Source organism: Perca fluviatilis, chromosome 8 (assembly GCF_010015445.1).
Source record: "Perca fluviatilis chromosome 8, GENO_Pfluv_1.0, whole genome shotgun sequence".
NCBI classification, from domain to species: Eukaryota; Metazoa; Chordata; class Actinopteri; order Perciformes; family Percidae; genus Perca; species Perca fluviatilis.
In genome coordinates this window covers 14,256,285-14,273,573 of record NC_053119.1, presented here as the reverse complement: position 1 = coordinate 14,273,573, position 17,289 = coordinate 14,256,285, and the positions used below count along the sequence as shown (strand labels likewise).

Here is a 17,289-nt window from a genome sequence, read left to right as displayed (position 1 = left end):
GAATGAAGTAGAAAAGACACGTACACCAGGTCAATATACAATGTCATTTGTGGGTGTTTACTTGAATTCAAGGTTCATGAGTGGGAAGTGTTTATCCAGAGCTATCAGCTTATGATTAACTTGGTTTAAAACTAGTATTAAAAACAATGAATGTAATGATAACTTATAACAAATCTGTGAATCCAACAAATACGGATTTCAGACTAAAAGATAAAAGATTATCAAACACAAAGTCAAGGGTTTTTAATATATTTTCATAAAAAGCCAAAGTACATGAAAAACTATTTTTACATTATTCAGTTTGTTTTAGTCGTAAAAAAACAAACAAACATGAGCATGGATAACAGAAATGCAGGAAAAAGGATGAATGAAGTTAAGTGACCGTAAAGTTTCACACATGGGCGTATACTGTACAATTTGACACATTTATGAGAACCATTGTACATCCTCAGAATGTCGACTGAAGAGGGTCCATAAACACTTCCGATTTCAAAACATTTTCTTACTCACACATACAGACACTGACACACACACAGCATTAGCTATCAAACCACTTGTTTCTTTTGATATTGGTGCTCTTGTCACCGTTACCCATCAGTTTCTTCTTGTACTGCTCCACCAGGCTGTCAAAGCGGTCCCCGTCCCTTCTCTTGAACTGCTTCTTTGCGGCTTTAACCTTCAGGAAAACAACAAAATAAACAAACAGTCATAAGGCGCTTACAGGACAACGCTGACAACGTATCACCAAACTCACGCACTGTTGTTTCAAAAACTTAAATAGTACAGTATAGTTCAACAGTACTGCTGGCAGATATAAAGGTCCAAAGTAAGATCTGTGATCGTGATGGCAATGCTTATTATTTGTCCAACGCATCTCAAAGACAAAAAAAAAAAAAGGTTATGTTCCAGTTTTTAAAATTGTATGACTTTATTACTTGTAATTTAATGAGCCACATTTGGAAAATTTGGAAAAATGGCTCTTTGGTAGGGCTGCACAATATATCGCATTGGTTTTTTTTTTTTTTTTTTTTTATAAAATCGGCATCACAATAACAACTGGCGCAATATACATATCGCGAAAGGTTGCGACATATCGCGATAGACACTACGAGAATTTTTGTGTTAGTTGAAAGTAGAGCTGCAGCTATCCATTATTTTAGTAATCGAGCATTCTACCCATCATTCCATTGATTAATCGTCTAAGAAATACTTTTGTTTCGTTGAAGAGCAATAATATACAATAGTTTGGTTTAATTATCAGAAAAAGCAACATTTGTATTGCCTACATTGCTTACAATATCATCTCTCAAAAATACTAAAACATATTAAGTGCATTTAAGTGCCATTTTACATTGTTTTTAGAGAAAACATTTTCTGAAATGAACTAACAACCTCAAACTAAGGCATACATTAAACATACATAAACATTACCTTAAGTTGTGCAACTTAACTTTCAGAACTACAAGTTTTAACCTGAGACTGATCTGTTTATAGGCCTATATGTAAATATTAGTTAAACTCAACCTATTTTCATTGATATATTTGATTACAATGTCACACAGCTCTGTTACACTTATGCTAGTAGATCGTTGATCAGCTGTTTCTCCGTGAAGAGAGTGAGAGAAAATGGTGCTTAACAATCAGCTGTTTTTCCGAATGAATAGTCAACAAGTCGGCTCTTTAGATCAAATTGTGGTCACCACTACGTAATTTCTTGTCTTTGATTTTGGTAGTTGCTGTGTTTGGTGTAGTTCACTTTCTGTCATTTTCTCCAGCCTGTCTCTTCTCTTAGCCCCTTACGCTCTTTCTTCATTTTACGCTCTTTCTTCATGGCATGCATCGCCAGCAGCGTCAGCCCGGTATGCGACAGTAATACTCCTCCGTGCGGAAACACCGTGAGCAATACAACGTTGGGAACATTAATTAAACGAAGCTCGAGGACTTTTAGTAATCAAATTATTCGAGTTACTCGAGGAATCGTTTCAGCCCTAGTTGAAAGAAAATATCAGTTGAAAACTGCACTTTAAAGTGTAGGTCATTCTTTTTTAGTAGTGCCTGTCATTGCCAATTCAATGTTCAATTTGTTCAATAAAAGAATGTTAGAAATAAATATTGGTTTTAAATTCAACAAGAAATTTGTTGTATCGTATCGCGTATTTTCCTCACATCGTGCAGCCCTACTCTTTGGAAAGTGCCGATCACACAGAGATTAACTTTGTAAAAATAGCCTAACGTTAAGAGATAAGCTAACAAGCAGTGCAGTTAAAGGGCTGGTTCACCCCAAAACAGAAAACCTTTTCTCACTCTTCAGTAACCCACATTAAAGTATAACTTATTTTATCTGTATTAATGCCTGGCTGAAAGGCAAGGCTCTAAACAGAAGTTGACAAAATGTGATGTTCTAAAATAATATTAGTACAATTCCACTTGGTGGCGGCAAAGTATTCAATTTCATATTGACTGAACTACTGGAAGACATAACTGTTCTGTCTTCAGTGAATGCAGTGCAACCTTTTTTTATGCTTTGTTTCAGTCTATCTTTGTTATACATGTATTTACAAAGTCACTATTGTTAAATCTTTCAAAAACTTCAACCCTCTTCAGTTTTATAATTGTTTTGATTTGGTAAGTTTCTTTTTAAGTTAGAGTCAGACAGATTTCAAAGCTTTTTTGGTGTTGAAATGTGTCTTGAGGTTACCCAAAGTCCATGCTTTAAGAGTTTTAAAATATATACTGAGAAAGCCACTGTTTTATGTACTTTCTAATAAATCAGTGCCTCAGCAGCTACTCTTTGTCGTAAGATGTTTTATGAACATGACCCGAAATTACAAATAAGCATATACAACAGAGCATGTGTGAACCTGGTTTCGGGGACGTGTGGGCTTTTCCATCTGTTGTCTTTGACGGTCCTTCCTGTTGGAGCCAGGCCTTGCTTTCTTGGGTGGCGGGGCCTGTTGCTTTCCCTTGTCACGCATTCTGCAAAGGACAGAACAGCACGCATCTGTAACTTGATCTGTAACCTGATGCCCACTGTTGAGTTATAGTTTTGTCATATGGTTACCCTTTTTGAAGGGCCATTAGTAACCTGACAGCGTTCGAGTGGACCCCGCGAAAACTAGCGACCAATTTGTGGAAGTTAATGGGGATAGACCAAAGCAAGAAGTGTAGTACCAGGGCAAAATGGCCAAAGAACTTTTCTCAAGTTAAAAAAAGTATATATGAAAAGCTAGATCATTTGCCCCTTGTTACTGCACATACTAGTTGTATTAATGTAAAAGAGATAATAATAAAAGCAACAAGCAAGCCTGCCTGGCATCAGTGCATCATAGCATATCACTATCTGCAAAGAAAAGAAAATATGAATAAATCACGAGCGCGGCAGATTCCCTGCTCAGCTAGAGCGGGTAACGCCAGCTCTGCAGACGGACCAGAGTCAGTCAGCACCGGGGAGCGAACCGAGGACTCAGGTCAAAGGGCTGGTGGCTAGCTGCTAGCTAGCTGCAGCAGCTAATATTAGAATATTAGACCCAGCACCGGAGGTCTGATCCCCATGATCTGATCCCAAACCGCCGGTGACTCTCTGCCAGATCAGCAAGTTTAACGGCACCAACAGAAAGTTTGCTGGGATAGGTAACGGTGGTGTAACGGTAACGTTACAGCCGTGAACCGAAATTCTGTTTCCTCAGCTGGTTTGACTCTCTTCGGGCAAAGTTGTCTGCGGCGGGTAGAGACAGAGAGTCAGAGGGAGGCAGGGAGATAGGGTAATAAATACATGTGACATTATGAAATAAAATTCCCTCCAAGCATTATCAAGAGTATAGGTTTCCAAAGTAATGTTAGCCTAGGCTGAAAGCAACACTGGTAGGCTACGCTGGCGCTGTTGCCTTGGAAATGACAACATCCGGTCTCTGTATATGAAAAAACGAGCCTTTTTTCATTTCTATTTCCGAGTGTTTTTATTTTTGTTATATGAAATAGAAAATGAAACTCACAGCATATTTTTAATTTCTCCCATCCCCTTTTGACCATGAAAAGGAAAAAAACGCCTTGTATTTCAATTTCAAATGTTGTATTTTAAAACGAAAATCAAATAATCATTCGTTTTTTGTTTTTTAAGACTGTTTATGAAAGGAAAATCGAATGAACGAAAAAGTACACGGACCCCTAAAGTGTTACGAATTATACTGTCAAGATTTATCTGCTTAAGCTCTGAGTGGCACACGGTGCATTGTAAACAGGACACTAGTAAAGTTTATAGAACTGTACCTGATCTTAGGTCCCCGATGGGTAGGAAATGTAAGAACCTTCTTCCGTTTCTTTCCGTTCTCCAAATCCACATGCTCAACTTCAGGTTTGGTCTGGAAGCCCAAATAGCGGCTGCCTTGTTTCTGGCTTTGAGAAGGAGCTGATAAACACAGAAAAGTAGACAGAGAGAAAATCAAAATGATGTATATAAAAAAAAAAATTAAAAAAAAAAAGATGTCAATGTTACCAACAAAAATAAAAAAGGCTAACTTTAGTTGAGTTTAGTTCAGTGTGTCAAATGTAATATGGTTTCTCCACAGCTAGTGTGCTGTACTGCATCTTAGCTGTGACAGGAGAACAGCAACCCATTTGAGCCCATCTGCATTAGACCCTCATGTCCACCTTTAATATGTTTTCTCAACTGGGAAAAGGCGAAAAGAACTTAAGGGGGAACTATGCAGTTTGTTTAGCTTAATTTACCTTAAATGAACAGCTTCGGAGTCATTGGAATAGTTATATGACTTTTTTCGAGTTGAATGGTGGTCGTCTCGCTCCCCCTGTAGCGCCTGTGAGCGGAAAAAGCACCCTTGCAACTTTCGGCCGGCGAGGCAGCAGCCTCAGCGTCAGGAAGTATCGCGTGATATCAGGTCTCGCGATCTAACAAATTACTCATGGCACTTTAGACGTACAGGAACCGGTTAGCTATAAGAACAAGGCAGCGATGGAGTTTTTCACACTATCGTCATGGCTGAGCCAGCAAAAAAGAAGTAGAAAGCTAGTAAAACATTGTCGGAGGAACAGAGAAAGAGGCAACGGCAGACTGACCGAGCGAGGAGTCAGACACAAGTAAACATAGGAGCTGCCAAATATCTATTCTGAAGTTGTAGGGGGAGCTCTATAGAGAAACCTGCGAGCAAAAAGTGAGAAAACAGCGAAGAAATGGCCAAAACTGCATAGCACCCCTTTAAGTACAGAAAGAATTATTTTTTTCGTACCTCTCTCTGTTCCCGTCTGCTCTGATGAGGACTGTGCTTCATTTCCCCCTTTCCTGGGTCCTTTTCCATCTCCAGCTGTCTGGGGCTGAGGTTTCGATCCTCCTTGAAAAGTCTGATTTTTAATGAATTCCTGCAAAGATATCCACTGAGTGTAAAAAAAAAAAACAATTTTGAACAAGGATTCTAAGGATGTAACTATCACACACATTTATACAAACGGACCTTGTTTTTTTGGTGTCGCAATTCTTTTATTTTCAGTTTCCTTGAATCCTCCAGGGAGAACTCAACGATAGGTCTCTGCAGGATGACATGAAAATATAATCCAGTGTGGCAGCAAAACAAAAAACACCAGAATTTTTATGTAATGCCGTTTTATTCACAATTAAATAAATGAATAAATACATAAATACATGAATAAATACAGAAATATGCGTTTGAAATACATCATGAAATAAACGAGGCAATAAATACATAAATAATTAAATAAATGTAATTATTTCATGGTACTTTTATTTCGTAAGTCCACATTTATTTATTTCAAGAGACTTTCATTTTCCTAATGCCACATTTATTTATTTCACTCTATTTATTTCAAGTTCTTATAAGCAAATCAGGGGGCATGGCTATCTCTCACATTCAGAACAAGGTGAATGGGACTTCTTTGGCAGACCAACAACAAGAAAATATTAACAATTTTCGCCATGTTATTCATCACTAAATTCACTTCTGAGAACGTTTTAGGTGAGAAATGAGAAGTTTAGATTTCAAATATAGGCAGTCTTGCGCAAATCGTTGCCGAATTGACAATTGGCTTCAAAGTTTTCGGAGTTGAGAAGCTCCATATAGTGACGCGACAGCCAGCTAGCACCTGCCGGGGCTGCTAGCTCGTCGCTCGGAGAACCCAATGTTTGCTGGATGGCCCCCCCCCCCCCCCCCCCCCCCCCCCCCCCCCCCCCCCCCCCCCCCCCCCCCCCCCCCACACACACACACACACACACACACACACACACACACACACACGGGAGAGAGAGAGATACCTGTTTCCCATTCACCTTGTCTCACTTCACCTTCAATGGAAATGTTCAGCTTAATGTGAATTAGAGCAGTTGTTTGCCCACTAGCTCACTCACTCTGTTCTGAATGTGAGAGATAGCCACGCCCCCTGATTTGCATATAGGAACTTGAAATAAATAGAGTGAAATAAATAAATGTGGCATTAGGAAAATAAAAGTCTCTTGAAATAAATAAATATGGACTTATGAAATAAAAGTACCATGAAATAATTAAATTTATTTAATTATTTATGTATTTATTGCCTCATTTATTTATTTCATGATGTATTTCAAAGGCATATTTATTTTTTTATTCATGTATTTATTCATTTATTTATGTATTTAATTGTGAATAAAACGGCATTCCATAAATTTGTAGTCTTAAGATTGTAAGAGTAAATAAATAAAGCGGCAACAAAGGTCCTTTAAAAAAACAACTATTCTGTTGCGAAAAGTACCTTGTTTGGGCCAAAGATGTCAGGGTTGTTGTTAAGGTAACGAAGTGTGCTGAGAGCATGTTCATGGTCCTGGAACTGGACAAAGCCATAACCTAACGACTGTCCCACCACCTGATTCTTCTCTGGCTTCTTGTCATACATCACCCGACACTAAATGGAGAAAAAGGACACACACACGCACGCACACGCACACACACACGTCAGACAAAGCTGTTTCCAGGAATGGTTTAACAAAGCGTCAAATGACTGATAACTGCTATAATAATAATAATAATAATAATACAGCTAAAATATCTAACAGTTTGACATATTGTTTCTCACCTCTGTGATGCGGACTCCCTTGCTTCCTTTTACTGCTTGGAGGCAAAGTGCTTTGAGTTTTTTATTCTCCACTGACTTGGGCAGGTTATGGACACACAGACGAGTCTTTGACACAAACACACTAATGTCCCGAAGCCTGGTCCTCTTTATTTCTTCAAACTAAGGGAAGTGGACAACACCAAATATATGCGTGAACATGAGTAATTTGTGAGATGATAAGATAAACTAGCATGCATTAACAATCATTCTGCAAGTAGAAACATCTTAAATGGTTAATAAAAAATTAACTCACTCTGGTTCTCTTGATCATGTCTGCTTCAGGCACACCCTCTGCAGCCTTGGTTCCAGCACGGATCACTGGAGGTCAGAAGAGAATATCATGAAGTATAAAAACTGATTTAGAAGCAATTCAGCAAAGAAATGTGACAACTAAACCCATTTCAATACTTATTTTAATACTGATCTCACAAGACAGACCTAAGTTATTGTTAATCTTGGTTCACAGCTGTATGTGTGATGTTATGAAGTCAAATCTGCATGAAGCGATACCTTTAATATTGACAGTGAATCGAGTTACTCTGTGTAAGGTAAAAGGGTCACTAGTAGAGTTGAGAGACAGAACTGACAGGTGTCAAAGGAGGAGAAAAAGAGAGCAGGAAATTAGTTTACTCACATCCCTCTCTGGCCAGGTACAGGTTCCTGGTGCCCGATTCTACTTTCACTTTGTTCACTTTCAGCTTGGAAGCATCCTCTCTGCTCACCGCTGACACAATCAACAGCTTTCTGCCATCTACACGGATGCCACCATTCTGCATCAAATAACCCAATGTTACAAGTACAACTCATTGCACAAAGCAGGACAACAGATGATGTCATGACATTAATAAATATAATTATTATATTATAATAAAGATGGATACAGGAAATGTTTATAGTTAATTATTCCGCAGTTATTACCTCTGCCTCATCCTGTGCCGCAGCTATGCATTTGTCTGCAGCCACTTTAGTCTTAAACTGAGCAAATGCACAACCTGGTAAAACAACAAATCCCAAATAAGTCAATTAACCTGTGTTGGCAACACAGAGAAGAGTCTTTAATTAAAGAACTGCTGACTTACCTTTCGAATGTCCTGTGTCTGCGTGGACAACAACCTTTATGTAGTTAAGCTCTCCGTACTTTAGGAGAACTTCTTCCAGACCATCTTCCTCCGTATCAAAGGACAGGTTCCTAAATGAGCCAGGAGTAAGATGAACAAACACGGTGATAGGATGAGAAGTTAGTATGAATGCGTGGATCACTTGAGTGAGATAAAACAAAAGCAGGTTTAAGAAGAAGTAGGGAGAAAAACTGCACACCTGATGAAAATCGTTCGGCCCTCTTTCACATCTGAAGGGAGGAGCTTCTTTGAGGCTTTCTTTTTAGCTTTAGACACAAGAGTAGCAGACAAGCAGTGTTAAAATAACATGTTTAGTGGACATTTTTATTTACATGAAAGATATAAGCAGAGATTGATACCTGATTCATCGTCTTTGTCGTCCTCATCTTCCTCGTCTTCCTCTTCATCCTGACTGTCATCTGGATCATCATTTGACTCAAGGCTACTTTTATCGTCGTCGTCGTCGTCTCCCTCCTGGGACACATCATCATCCTCTCTCTCATCATCATCATCATCATCATCATCATCATCATCATCATCATCATCCTCCTCCTCCTCCTCCTCCTCCTCCTCCCTGTCTTGTTCCCCACTATCATCTGATTGGGATTCTTCCACCTGTTGCACAGCTGGTTTGGAAGGGACTCTGTGGAAAAATAAAAAATTATATTAACCAGTTAACCAGCTTTTAACATCTGGTTGCATGTTAACACAGATATACATATTTGAGATTCACACTTTTTTTTCTTTGGTGCTGCTTGTGGCTTTTCTTCATCCTCCTCTTCAGTGTCACTTTTTGTGTCTGACTGTTTTGCAGTCGCCTCGGTATTCTTATTTCCTATGAGGTAAACGAAACAGTGTTAAAAATTCATACTTTTATTTTAATCTAGACATATCTGCCAACAAATTCCCACCGTGGTGGACAATAAAGATATATTCTATGCTATTAATGTTTTCCCTTGCAGAATATTACCTGGACTCGAGGACAGCTGTGTGGCAATAAACTTGTCCTTAGGCACAGCCCAGTCAATCGCTACCTGCCGACCTGTAAATGAAAACGATAACCTTTAAAAAAACATATCTACATGATACAAACTAAATTAAAATGAATTTCCCAAATTGAGATACAAACAATGAAATGTGATTCTCACACAACCGCAAAGGGTCTGACTCACTAACCTTTTATCTCCTTTAGGTTCATAGCTTTAAGCGCTATTGCTGCCTCAGACACATTTTTAAAAAGGACAAACGCAAAACCTCGCATCTTCCCATCTAGAAAGAAAAAACATAAGAACATAACTTATGAACACTCAATGGTCACACAACAACCCAAGGTGTTGCTTGGCTTATTTGTGCATCTAGTAAAAATGTAAACCATTTCATACCAGGTTTGAGGGGAATGTTGACCTCAAGAACTGTTCCAAACTCAGATAAAACTTGCTTCAGATCATCTTCTGAGCACTGCAACACAAGACATGTCATATGTTACAGGTCAAGAGTACCATTTTAACAGAAGATATGTAAATAAAGGTAAGAGAATAAATCAAAGTATGCTCGTCGGTTGCTGCATACCATGTAGCATACTGTACCTTAAAACTAAGGTTCCTTATGATGAGTCTAGCTTTCAGATGGGTTTTCCTGAAGCCTTTGGATTTCTGCTCATTTCCCTTTGGTGCTGCAGCTGGCTCTTCATGTGCTAAATAAAAGACATAAACAAGATTATCAAGTAGACATGGCGTGAGAGCACTCCCACTTGCTCGTTTTTGGACATGCCTTTATACACACACCTGTTTTCCTTTTGTCGTTTAGTTTCTTCTTCGCCACTGACATAGAAAGTTTCTTTCCGTCGTATTCTTTTATTTCTTTCATGGCTCGTTGTGCATCTTCCTGCATGCAATATGTGACATAGCCAAATCCCCGACATTTTTCTGCGCCTGGTTTATAAACACAAATAGATTAATTAATGTTTACATGACTGTTTTAATTGTAAAACTCAGGACACTCTTTGCACTCTTTAGAAAAATTAAAAAGCCTTTATTGTTATGGCTTGGTCATCTTAAACCTTTAAAAAAAATCTCCGACGCGTTTCGGCATACAAGCCTTTGTCAGGGAGTCAAAGAATGTTTTAATTGTACTGAGAGTGTATAAGTCAGTCAGTAGGACCTAACTTATTAACAGTTAAGAGTACATTTTATAAATTCATTATTTTGTAAAATGACAGCGACAACATCACCTTTCTCTCTGACCACGAAGCATTGCTTTACAGGACCAATTTCAGAGAATATTTCCTCTAGGCGTTCATTTGTAGCTGAAGCTGGTAGAGAACCAACGAATATGGTCTGCGCTGGCATGGCTCTGCGCTGCCTAGCTAACGTTAGCCGTTAGCCCGCTAATGTTCGGTAACAACTCACAAACTGATGTCTAAATTGTTAACAATCCCGTATTGGATGTCAATATCTAACTATTCGATATCAAACGAATCGGCGAAAATAATACATGCTCCAGAAATGTTAAACATAACGATAACTAGCTTCAAGATAAAATCGCATGTTTACATCATGGATGTATGTGGGCCGCCATCTTGGAAACTAAACGGAAACGGTCTCGAACTACACCTCGCATTTACTTGCAGAAAGCCGGTTCGTGCCGCCGCCTACCGTCCCGGAGGTAGCAATCACGCTCAAAGTTATTTATTTATTAATTTGTAAATAAATCCAAAAAAATGATTTATCTGTGTATGATGATCATACAGATAGACATATAGATAGATAACTTGAATCCCAAATAAACTAAGGCAGTAGGTGAGAAACAAATACTAATTAATAGGACAAATTATATACATAACTAAAATAGAGTTAGTGTTAGAGATTTTATTGCACAAATCAGAAATGTATAAAAGTTCAAGTTATGGGACATAAAGCTTTACAATATGAGAGGCATATGTTCAACAACAACAACCTTCAACAGACCATTCAATCAATTGTAAAACGCTTAAACAAGTCTAAATTGTTACTTACAGTTTGTGAAATCACCATAATTAATACCGGTTTACCACTAAGGTTCATTATGCCATCTCTGTCTCAAGAGGCCATATGATATGGGTGTATTATATGGATATTACAGTGCCTTATATTTTGGGGTTTTGTTCAGCACTGTCAAGGAACACCAACCTGGCAATTCTTGAGGAAGAAGACATTTAATCAGTGGTAAACCAATAAAAAAAATCAAGTACCTGGAGTGGTTTGTTTAAATGTGAAATGTTGTGTGGTGTAAAAAAATATTGTTTGGTTTAGAGAAAGTAGAAAACATTGCATGCACAACAGCTTCTAGAAATAGTTGCATGTCTTGCTTCACAATCTAAATTATGAGTACTGAAGAGTAGGTAACATAAATCTCCTTTCTGATTATTGTCATATGATATGACCTATAGTGTTCTGTGTACCTGGCTTCAACCAACCAGCACCTCTTGTTCACATACAAACACCCCACCCCCAACACAGATAGTAACATTACAGAGAGTAACATTACAGAGTAAGAGTTTTCCCTGGAAAGACACAAGACACACCCAAAGAAACAGCACATGTACATTCCTTCAGTACCATTGTCTACAATAAACATCATGGAGCTGATTAAGATGATATTGCTGGATCTCAGTATCAACTTAATCTTAGCAACTGACCATGCAAAAAAAAAATGATACAAATACAGATTTGGAGTGGAGCGCCTTTGAACAAGTTGGGGCATCTGTATTCTTACTTTCAAACTCTCAATTTGACCGCTGTAGCATTGTTTTTCTGAATATCTTTTGGCTACAAGCAGTCAATGGATGACTGACTAGAGTTTGCTGAGACGAGGCTCTGTGTGTCCGAACTTAGACAGACTGATTCCCAAGATTACCAGAAACTCAAGTTGTATTTGTTTCTATACATTCATGGAGTCATACAACTCAGAGAAAAACTGTAACATTTTCACTCGACAAAATATTTGTACACATTTGTTTTTAGTTATATCATCCATTATCATGTCAACATACTGTTGCTATATGTTCTTTAAAGATCCCATGGCATGAAAATGTCACTTTATGAGCTTTTTTAACATTAATATGCGTTCTCCCAGCCTGCCTATGGTCCCCCAGTGGTTAGAAATTGCGATAGGTGTAAACCGAGCCCTGGGTATCCTGCTCTGCCTTTGAGAAAATGAAAGCTCAGATGGGCCGATCTGGAATCTTCTCCTTATGAGGTCATAAGGAGCAAGGTTACCTCCCCTTTCTCTGCTTTGCCCGCCCAGAGAATTTGGCCCATCCATGAGAGAGAGGCATCATGGCTTTCAAACGAGCAAAGTGGCAGTTGGTCAAGGCCACACTCCCACCCTCCACCTTGCCCCCCCTCTCTCTTCCTCAATAGCTACACACACAGAAATGGCACATACTAAGGAAAGCTCATTGTGGGACTGGATCTAGTGGCTGTAATTCTGCACCAAGGCTGAATTTCGGGAAAGAGACTTCAGATACAGTATTAGGGGACCACTAAGGCCTATATAAAAGTATCCAAAGAGCACCATGTCATGGGACCTTTAACGTAAAGCACATTGAGTTTATCTGTAATGAAAGGTGCTACGTAAATAAAATTGTGATGCATTAGTTCATGATGCCTAGAACAAATGTGCGTGTGGCTAACTCTGTTCACATTTTTCCACTGACTTTGGTTGCATTCGTTTCATCTCTCAAATAGCATTTAAGACATTTGCTTAGAAATTGTGGTTTGGGGCCAAGGACTTTCTTATGTAGCTCTTTTTTTATTATTTTGTTTGGTTTTATGAAGAGAAGTAAAGATGTTATTATTTTAAGATTGTATTTATTGTTTTAAGAGTCTATTATTTACACTGACAGAGCTGCAATGATTAGCTGATTAGTCGCTTGAGGTAAAATGAATCAACAACTATTCTAATAATTGATTAATCAATCATTTGTTTTAGTCATTTATGAAAAAAAAAAAAGACAAATATTTGCTGGTTCCAGCTTCTCAGATGTGAGGATTTGATGATTTTTTTGATGATACATGATGGGAAACGGAAAATCTTTGGAATTTTTACTATTGGTCAAAAAAAGACATCAGAAAAACCACTGTGGGGATGTAGGGAAACAAGACATTTTCCACTATTTTCTGATATTTTAATCGAGAAAACATTATGCATTTAATATCATTTAACTGTAGAATTGCAAAAATAATATGTGCATTTACTGCAGCACTTCTTCATGAACATATTAAAATTCAGCAAGGTGTTATAGCGCTTTGGACCCAGTGCTAAAGGGCTGCTGTTAGTTGTGCAAAGCACCAGAGGTCACAGATGTTAGCCCCAGATGCATGCTAACTTGAAACCCTGCAGCTTCAAATCTTTTTACAGCACAAAAGGAAAGAAATATCCATAAATCTTCATCCAAACTACATCAATAAACATGATTAAATTCATCCTGAGTATGTCACAGTAGCACCCCATTTTGTGAATTAAATTGAACATGACTGTATTGTTACTCCACCTACACCAAGTGCTGTAATTAATGTATACATTAAATGAATGTCTTTCACCAAAAACAGAAAACAAGCAAAGTCAAGTTAATATGGCATTGTGTTGTAATGAAATAATCTTACATCCTGGCCTTCAGCGGGGCGAAGTGAAGTGAGTGGAGGAACATGTGTAGGGTGGTCAGATACTCTTGTTGGTGCCTCTTAAGGTGGCCTGCATGTGTTGAGTCCGCCCACTTCTTTGCTGTGATGTCTATCCCACGCTTCTGCCAGTGATCAAGCACCTCCTCCATGGCTTGTGGGTTGCACAATGCATCATTCTCGCAAAAGAAGAACAGTGCAGGAGCGGTGATGGGAGTGTTCAAAAACGCATCAATGCCTTTGTTATAGTAGTCCACCGTCTGCCGTCTGAACATACCAAAGTATAACTGGCTTACTTGTTTTACCAGTGTCTCCCAACGTGGAAATACAGTCTTAGCTAGACCTGGGCAGAAAGAAAGAAGAAAAAACACACTTCAATCATTTGCACTGAATGACATTCACTCCTATTCAACCATGTATCACTTCTTGTATAAACATCAGATTTTGAATCTAGCCAGTGTGATTGTGCATAATGGATACCAATGAAATGAAATTGAGGCTTCTGTTAAATCATGGGACTGCTGAACTGACCTATGGCCATTGTCTCCACAGAGCCCACCACCAGGCTATCATAGACTTGGCCTTTGATCCTCTGTGTGAGCGCCTGATATTTCCGTGTGTCCTGGGACACATGTACCAGCATCTGAGCAAATGTGTAGCCACCGATAGAGAAGGCATGGACAAGCAGCGGACGGGACACAAAGCGTTCACTCTGGAGCAACTCTAGCAACCTCTTTCCATTATCCAAACCCCAGCGAGGCCACAGGAACTCTTGCACCTTGTGTAACACAAGCAGAAAGAAAACAGAATGCTGATCAAACATCAGTTGGCTTTAGGCAGTTTGAGTTAAGGGCCCATCCTATCCTCGTACTGAGTCATTAAAGGTCAGAGATCACAGAAGTTACAGACATCGCTGTGCTTACATTGATGACTAATAAACTACTATCCAACTGGGATTTTGTCGTTCTTCTCCCAATGTAAATTTCTGCAAATGAATGAGCTCAGATATGCCCTTAGATATTGACTGTATGAATGAATGAATGAGGAAATTAAAAATGTCTTCAGGGTCAGCAGGAGACAAAGAGAGACTCAGGGTTTGTTGAAGAAAACCTGCTAGCGAGCACGAGAGGTTCACAGCATAATGTTACCACAGCAACTGACCCAGAGTTAAAATGATCCGTTTCTGGAACTGAAAACCCCACAGTTTCTCTCAACTCAGGGTTAACAGACCTTTCACTTAACCCCCTTACTGGTATAGATCCCTGTGGGGTTTTCTTGTAAATGAGCAAAGGTTATGTTTACTGTCAGTGTTTCGAACTAAAACGCATTGTGTGTGTCATTGAGGTCAACCAAACATGTTGAATACATTTCCCTCCCCACAAAACATTTACAAAGCCAATTTTTCTTAAATAATAATAATAATAATAATAATAATAATAAATTGAATTTATATAGCGCTTTTCATGGACTCAAAGTCGCTTAAATGTTGGAAACCTGCATTGTTTACAGCCATGTTTACTAGATTGCACCCATCTCCTTCCCTGACTTTGTTGGCACATTGCTACGTACATGTGCCACCTGTACATCAGTGAATGCATGCATGCATGTAGTCCTTGATGCATATCCCCAATGGCCATAAGACCACAATTAAAGACCAGACTGACTTACAACCTATGCAACAAAGAATAACCTTTTTAAAATTAAACTTTGCTCCACTGGAGGCATATGTCTTTGTTTGTTGTCTTGGTCTTTATTGGTTGTTAAATGTGTGCATGGTGGTCCTTTAAGGTCCTTTACACTATGTTCATGCTTAACTCATAAATCTATGAGGTTCACAATAAACTCTTTATCTTGTTTACACACAAATGGGCTTTTAAAAAATGTACTTTTTTGTTTTACTTAATCATTGGAAAGGCAAAGGACAAACATATACGGTGCATGCATGGATGATACACATCTCTATTCTATATTACAAAAAACAGCAGTTCCCTATTTCTAAGAATTACCTAACTTAGTGAAAGTGCATCAGCTATGCATCACAAATCATAATAATACAATTGAGTCATGATGAAGTTAGCTCAAATTAGACAGTTCGACAGTTCTAGGTTGTGATACAAAGCACTCACTATGTGTAAACTCTATTGAGTAATGTTGTAATTCTCACGGATTTATATTGTCGTTATCTTACCTCACTCTCCACTACAAGCACATCAAAGCCAGTGCGGAAGTAGATTTCACAATATTTGGCCACAGCTTGAGGACGCGAACCCAACCACGGCATCATCAGCATAAGGGGTGTATGGTCTTCACAGGCTTTGGTCTGACATCTTGAGACTGGAGATGCCGATTCATTCATGTAGAAAGTTACATTCTTACTGATGCGGTGGGCGGTGATGCCTCTGCTCAGGAGCACCTTGCCCAACATAGTAACGTCTGTCGTCAGGCTTCCCACTGGATGAAATGTGAGAAGCGTCTCAAAAAAAAAAAAAAAAGAAGAAGAGGGAAAACAAGTAACCTAGAAATCTAGACGCACCCTAGCGGAAGCAAACGTAACATTTTGATGTGGGTCTGGCTTGTCAGGCAAGGAAACAAGGGGACAGGAATGAAAAATAAGAAAAACAATAGACGTAAAAATGACAATGAGAAGGCTACTAACATCTGATAAAACCTATTAACATACTGTAGCTAAGTGTTTTAAGTTATAGCCTACTGACGAATTAACGTAACGTCAAGATTTCTTCCAAATTATTCAAGACTAATATGTGTCAATCAAACTTTAATTTGTGTGTAAGACCTGCCCCCAGAGACAGGCAAACCAATCAGGCTTATCTTTCCACGCATTGATGTAATATGGGACTTTATACTTACTGCGTCGAACGTGTCCGGAATACAGTGAGGCTACGTTAAGCCTCTAACTTTATTTTGTCTGCTGGCTGAGTTACTAACCTGCTTTTAGTTTTTTGCCATCGATACTAGTTAATGACTGATTAGACCTGTTTCCAAAGTGCATCATTTCCCAAAATTACCAGTAGTGAACAGGTTTGTTTTTATGTTGAAACTTCTTCTATGGGTTTGGCAGACTATCATGCTGCCCTATATCTGCCATAGGCAACTCCCATAGACAGTATGCTACTCCCATTGGCTACTCCTTCTCTTCCTTCTTCATCGGATGAGTGTTTTCTCTTTTTCTCTGTTGTCATTCGCGGCTCAGGCGAACTGCTGCCCTCCTTCGGACATAAAGTGCTCAGCAAACAAACTCCACTAACAGAAGACTATCCTGACCGGCCTAATCAGTATGCTATGTAATCTACCTATCTCTACTTTCTAACTCTAGGCTACACCATTCATCATTCATAGGCACATGTTGTTCTCTATAGCCTATTACTCACTAACGACTAAAT

General features: G+C 38.8%; 2 protein-coding genes across 3 annotated transcripts; both read right to left on the bottom strand.

The window, feature by feature from the left end:
* Nucleotides 1–228: 228 nt before the first annotated feature.
* rbm28 (RNA binding motif protein 28) lies at nucleotides 229–10,827 on the bottom strand. The gene is made up of 20 exons (XM_039809529.1): nucleotides 10,459–10,827; nucleotides 10,013–10,159; nucleotides 9,815–9,921; nucleotides 9,611–9,686; nucleotides 9,405–9,497; nucleotides 9,199–9,270; nucleotides 8,964–9,063; nucleotides 8,588–8,871; nucleotides 8,428–8,494; nucleotides 8,190–8,299; nucleotides 8,029–8,102; nucleotides 7,745–7,880; nucleotides 7,364–7,428; nucleotides 7,072–7,230; nucleotides 6,751–6,900; nucleotides 5,463–5,537; nucleotides 5,241–5,370; nucleotides 4,267–4,405; nucleotides 2,862–2,976; nucleotides 229–676 (listed from the first exon to the last, which is right to left on the bottom strand). Exons 1-20 carry the CDS (start codon nucleotides 10,574–10,576, stop codon nucleotides 539–541), a joined length of 2,355 nt encoding a protein of 784 aa, XP_039665463.1. The 5' UTR covers nucleotides 10,577–10,827; the 3' UTR covers nucleotides 229–538.
* A 2,521-nt stretch (nucleotides 10,828–13,348) lies between these two features.
* On the bottom strand, nucleotides 13,349–17,015 carry si:dkey-5i3.5 (uncharacterized protein LOC565091 homolog). Of its 2 annotated transcripts, none has more exons than XM_039809641.1 (4): nucleotides 16,757–17,014; nucleotides 16,077–16,339; nucleotides 14,420–14,666; nucleotides 13,349–14,231 (listed from the first exon to the last, which is right to left on the bottom strand). In XM_039809641.1, coding segments are annotated over exons 1-4 (873 nt in total). In that variant the 5' UTR covers nucleotides 16,758–17,014; the 3' UTR covers nucleotides 13,349–13,869. The 2 variants fall into 2 exon arrangements, with proteins under 2 accessions (XP_039665575.1, XP_039665576.1); XM_039809642.1 differs by having other exon boundaries at nucleotides 13,870–14,231; nucleotides 16,077–16,361; nucleotides 16,757–17,015.
* Between the last annotated feature and the right edge of the window lie 274 nt (nucleotides 17,016–17,289).